The sequence below is a fragment of the Copadichromis virginalis genome, linkage group LG11 (genome assembly GCF_057382275.1).
Source record: "Copadichromis virginalis isolate Kocher_CV1m ecotype Utaka linkage group LG11, C_Virginalis_male_GT1.1, whole genome shotgun sequence".
Taxonomy (NCBI): Eukaryota; Metazoa; Chordata; class Actinopteri; order Cichliformes; family Cichlidae; genus Copadichromis; species Copadichromis virginalis.
In genome coordinates, this window is record NC_140628.1 from 1089204 (window position 1) to 1095203 (window position 6000).

The 6000-nt window shown below is 40.7% G+C and overlaps 1 protein-coding gene across 1 annotated transcript; it reads left to right on the top strand.

Moving 5' to 3' along the window:
* The first annotated feature begins 27 nt into the window (after positions 1-27).
* Positions 28-4475, top strand: calhm6 (calcium homeostasis modulator family member 6). Its single transcript, XM_085472818.1, has 2 exons — positions 28-636; positions 2284-4475. The coding sequence occupies exons 1-2, from the start codon at positions 91-93 to the stop codon at positions 2716-2718; spliced, it is 981 nt and encodes a 326-aa protein (XP_085328944.1). The 5' UTR covers positions 28-90; the 3' UTR covers positions 2719-4475.
* The last annotated feature ends 1525 nt before the right edge of the window (positions 4476-6000 follow it).

Sequence of the window (6000 nt, forward strand, 5' to 3'; positions counted from 1 at the left end):
GTAGAGGACTCAGCGGTGCAGCTAACGTTGAAGCTGGAAGTGAAACAGACGTTGTTTCTCAGCGGTCGCTTATTTACGCAGCAGTTGAAGATGGACAAGTTTAAGACTGTTCTGAACATTGCAGGCAAACAGACCAACCTTGGTTTTGGCCTGATAGCTCTGTTGACAGCGGGAGGAGAGCAGATATTCTCTGCAGTGGTATTTAAGTGTCCCTGCAACGAGCTGAACTTTGTCTATGGGATAGTGTTCCTGCTGGTGCCAGCTCTGGCTCTGCTGCTGCTGGGTTACATCCTCAGTAAGAAAACGTGGAAGCTGCTGACGGGTCTGTGCCGGCGTACGGACAAGCTTTTGTGCTGCAAGAAGCTGGTTGCCGCTGGTGTGGTCCTCTGTCAGATCGGCACCTTTGCGCTTGTTGCGCCTTCTACTTGGATAGCTGTAGCTTTACTCAATGGAAACTACTACGAGTGCGCCATGACAGGTACCAATGTGAGCATTTACAACAAACACGTGTGCAGAGATAGGAACTCTGAGATCCAGTGTGAGAAGGAGCTGCACCGGTTCCCGTGTGGGAAAAGCATTAGTGTACCTCAGGCTGCGAGAGAAGATGTTCTGCTTAATCTCCGAGCTGAGTCTCAGGTACGTAAAATGCTCTGCTGCTTTCACACTCATGTGAAAGAGTTCTTTAGATCTGTTTGGGTTTTTTATCTACAAACTATCAGCAAACTGAAAGTTATTTGCTCAATAGAACAGCTAGAGATGCCTACGGTGTAAATGCTTTGATTTTCATTGGCATTGTTTATCATATTTTTAATGTTATTATTTGTGTTACTTAATTCTGCAGTGGTTCCCAGTTGTGTTCAGGAGTTAGTTCATGTTCTCTCAGAGCTTTACGCTCCTGTTTATACAATCTGCTATGATCTGCTTTACCATCAAACGTCATTTGACCCAGTGTTTTGTAGGTTTTGGGTTTTTTCTAGTCATTATTTTGAAATTCGATTTGTGGTTTGGTTGGTGTTTTGTGTGTGTGTGTGTGTGCGTGTGTGTGTGTGTGTGTGTGTGTGTTAGGGTTAGGGTAAGCGACTAGGGAAAGCATTGTGTCAATTAGGCGTCCCCACAAGGATATAAATACACACGTGTGTGTTTGTTTAGATTTCACTTCTCGTTTTCTCAGCATCATAAACAGCTCATTTTTTGTTGGACGCACCCTGGCATGTCTACATTTGGGTCTTCCACACTAACACTAAGTCTGCATGACTGTGACACTTGCTTACTTGGGTTTAATAGTCAGGGGTGTCCAACTCCAGACCTCGAGGGCCGGTGTCCTGCAGGTTTTAGATCTCACCCTGGGTCAACACACCTGAATCACATGATGAGTTTATTACCAGGCCTCTGGAGAACTTCAGGACATGTTGAGGAGGTCATTTAGCCACTTAAATCAGCTGTTCTCCCATTCTGGGTGAACTCTGCTGTCATCATGTGCTTCCAGCAACATGCAGCTAGGTGATGTAGAGCTGCACAAAAGTGCACCTGGGGTGGGTGAAAATCATCCGTGACCCCCAACCTTCCACCCAAATGGATAGATGGAGGATAACAGTTTGATGATGTTTTCATGGATAAGTCTGGATGGTAATTTGTCTGTATAACAAAGTTTGGATGATCATGGGATGGCTGTAGCCACTTCTTCCACTTAACAGATTGTTTTTGTTCCGATCCCTGGCTGCTCCAATCTGCGTGCCAAATATTCTCGGGCAAGATACTAAACCAAGCGGCTCTCTGATGCTTCCATTAAAGTAAGACAGTACAACAGTAGGTACGTAGGTTGTATATGTTGTGTTCAGCTAGAGGAGAAATGTGCTACAGTAGAACCAGTCAATTCACCATTTCAGCAGGTTGAGACTTTTATTACACGATTAGTCTGGAAGATCATGGTTAAGTTGATACATTCATGGGATAATTAGTCTGATCATCATTTTACTGGATCACATGGTTTGCATGATGAGTTTAGTGGATCATGTTGAGTTCATGAGTGTGTTTTTGTGCTTATCAGTGAATTAAAAGTGTAACAGTATAAACACAATACACATAGAAATGTGATACTGATATTTAATGACAAAATGTACCAGTGTTCTGTTTTCATTTGTAGCCGTTGACCTAAAGAACTTCAGAAACGTTGTTCCCTTGTTATTTTTTTTGACTTTCATTTCCTGGTGTGTGACTAAACGGTTAAACTGCTTTTATTACCTCTATTACCTGTTTACTATTTACTATAAATACTGTCCGTAGATTCTCGGTTGGATGCTCATCACTCTCATCATGTTGACAAACCTGGTGCTCACCTGTGTGGCTCGGTGCTCCTCCCCTATTAGCTACCTGCAGCTGCAGTTCTGGAAGGCGTATGTGCATGAGGAGAGCAATCTACTTGATTCCTATACGGCTAAGCACGCCAAAGCGTTTGCTGAGAGAAACCTAAAGACCTTCTTTGAAAAGACACCACCTGAAAATGTCATCACACCATCCAACCGAGACTGGGAGAAGATCTCCTCTCTCTACAAGTTCACCTCCAAAGATACCTACTACAGCACTTTGCACCGATATGTGGAGAACTGCCAGGAGACTGACAACGGGACGATGAGGATGAGTTCAGTCAAGTCAAACGAGTCTGTAGAAGATAACCCAGCTGTTCTTAGTTTTGTAGATGATGGGAGAATGCCACTGTGAGTCACAGACTACCCACATTAAACTGTAAAAGGTGTGAAGTAGAGAAGCTCTAGAAATGCTCTTAACTTCGTAATTTTGAAGAATAAATGAAATATGCATGAAATAATCATTTGTATGCTTAATATTGTAGTTGCATAAAGTGGGACAGTGAAGGATAGTGTGCAGCAACTTTTTATTATTTTGTATTTCCTTTGTCATGTCAGTCTTTAGTTTTTAATTCCATGTTCTGTTTGCAGAGTCAGGAGAATCTGTCTGATCCTCCCGAGTCTTTCATCCTGTGTGAAGTTTGTGTGTCTGCATTTACCCCACTGCGTTCCCACAGTACCTCCTATATTCTGTTAATAACCTCTTTGCTTTGACCGTCCTGCAGAAGTTTAAAGAAGAGAAAAAGCAGATGAACTCTACTCTAACACTTTGTATCACTGTAAACATAAAAGGACGGCTGCAAGAAATTTATGTCCTAACTTAGGTAGTAACCAGAAACGTGTTTTTTCCCTAGGCTGCAATCTTCCATGCCGTTCGAGTTGTTGTGGTATGCATCGAGCAGATGTGTAGTTAAATTTCTCAGGAAGTGTACATCAGGTTATGTAGAAGGTTGCAACGCAGAGCTAAATGGGGTTCTGGTGCATAGTTACCCATATGGAAAAGAAATAGAAAAAACTTATAAAAGACTTGCATCAGATGTGGCCTACTTCAAATAGTGAATCATAGAAGGCTTATGTGATCTACTCATGAAAGTGGCCACTTTCATTTATTGTTTTAGTATCCAAAACATACAAGTTTCATTTATATAATTTTTCAAGTTTTCACTCTTGTATGCTTTTCATACAAGATTCACACACGACACATACAAACTTTAGAAGATTTATAGATCTTTTCCATGTGGGTATTCAAGTACAACATGCAGTGAAATGTGACGTTATGATGTAGATCTGATGCAGGAGTTGAATCAATGTGTTACGCTTGTCTCTCCTTAACAACGTGACATCAGATCTCCGTCACATTAAAACTACAACTGCACTGTGGCCATGAAACATTCATCTTTCATGGCCACAGTGTGTTCTGGCACCGTTGTTTTATAGAACTCGTATGAACGAGAACAGGCAAAGGTTTCCTTTGCACTGATTATTTTGTTGAGAAATGTGGGATTAAAAGTTTACCTCTGATTACAACGGCGAGAGTAAAAGGTCTTAACATCCAGCCTCTTAAGGTTACAGTGACACAACGTGTTTGAACACAGTTTCTCTATATGTGCTTTTACTAATAGTAAATCAGCTTTATTCTTAATCAAAGATATAATCAAAGTAAGTCTAATTAATATGATGGATGAGAAATGCAGTTTGAGTAATTAATATCTGACCTTTTCCTGTGATGGGTTTGTGTTGTATGTGCTTCTGTGGTGGGGTTCGTTGTACCAGTGAGAATCTGAGGGCTGTAGTGCTTGGTCAGAACAATAAACAAATATTCAGAGACAGTATTTTAATATATGATTTAATAAAAGAAATTAAGCTGAGTATATTATGACTGAAAAAAGAAGTTTTGAAGACAAAAAGTGAGTGAAAATGTAACTGAAGTAAAACAGTATTAACTGAGTGAAACATGAAGAATTCATTTGTGACTGAATGTTCATATGTGATGGAATTAACAATAAAAGATGTTAAGTACAACACAGAAGAGAAGGAAATGTAACAAAATGATTTTAAAGCTTGAACTTTGTTGTAAATCCCACATGTGAAACAGTCAGAGAACCGAGGATGGTTGATGGACATCAGCTGAGTCACTGAGAATTTTCCTCTGTGAAGAAAACTCATTGAACTTTGTATTTTGTAAATATTGGAGTCCTGGACACACAACTCACACGTCCTTGTGTTGTCACTGTTTGTCTCACCGTAAACTGTCTCGGTACCATCCCAAGTCCTGCAAATGCACGTGAACCAGCTAACTGAAACTGTGATTTATTTCCTGTTGCTGTCAAAGCACAAAGGGTAGTGGCTTAATTTGCAGAAGTTCATGTTTTTACAGGCACTGAAGGACCAAGTGTTTGTTAGTTTGCTACTGAGTGACTGAGCACTCAGGCTCAACGTGTTTATGAAGTCACACAGCATTGATTAGCGGCTGCTAGTCATCAGAAGGATCGTGACCCGTGGGTTTCATAATGCACCTTTGTAGACTGACCTCTGATCCAGTATATATGGAGCTCAGTTATTTATTAGGCACTGAGAGTGTCAGGATGAAGGGGCTGTCTATCCGGTCGTTAAGTGATGACGTGACGAATCCTACTTCCGGGTCTAAAGTAGTCTGCGTTTAATATGGCTTTTGTGTTGTTAACATGTTTAATGTTTTGTATTTTCTTCTATTTAATCTCAAAAAGCTCCTAAAACAGTCAGTGATCACTGTTGACCTCCCTTTATTACCGCTAATCATTTATTTAAGCTCAGTTTTTAAAACCTTAGGATGTAACTACAGCCCAGCCCATGCAGCAGTATATGAATGACTAACCTCGTATTGTTCTCCTGGCTGAAGTTTGGTCCTTTTACAGCATCCTGCCATGCGATTACATTTGTTCCTGACCACCGAGAACACTCACGTTAACTTTTATCCAGTGGAAAAAAAGTTAGCTTGTTTATATTATGCTAACATAGCTGTGTCGCTAGCGGTCACGTAGCACATCATTATATACCAGCTAGCCCAACTTCAGTAGCCCTACAAACGTCACTGCTGTTTAGTTTTCTGTCTTCATTTATGCTGGAAGTGATAACAGAGCTGTACGTTTGAATTTGTTTCCAAAACCCCGCAGTCAGGACATGCTATATTATATTTAGATAGAAGCTAGCGAGCTAACTCCCTGCTAACTTCTAACTCCGTTAAATGTCATAAATTCCGTTTTCATGGATGCCTGGATGTTAAACTCAATTGTTACACCTGGTAGAGCAGAACGCTGATCATTTTATTAAAGATGAAAGACTTTAGACAGTTTTTCAACTCTCAGTAATGCCACAGTGATCGTTTGATATATGGACCTGCAGCGGAGTTTAGGCCCAGACACGGCTAGTGACGTCAGACTGAACGACCGGATACCATGTACCAATTAGAAGATACTCCCTCTACTCGGATTCACACAGATCAGTTTACATTTATTGACACATTGTTTGAAAGAAGATGAATTCAGCAGCAACTGAAAGAGAAATCTTTTAGATGGATGTTCTGACACCCCCACTATACTCACAAACATCCTGTGCAACCTTCTCTGAATAAAGTTGAAAATAAGCATGAAACTGAATC

Excerpts from the sequence above, each read along its gene's own strand:
- calhm6 (XM_085472818.1), top strand. The coding sequence starts at position 91 with ATGGACAAGTTTAAGACTGTTCTGAACATTGCAGGCAAACAGACCAAC. Across the intron at positions 637-2,283 it reads ATCTCCGAGCTGAGTCTCAG|ATTCTCGGTTGGATGCTCAT; the intron begins GTACGTAAAATG and ends TACTGTCCGTAG.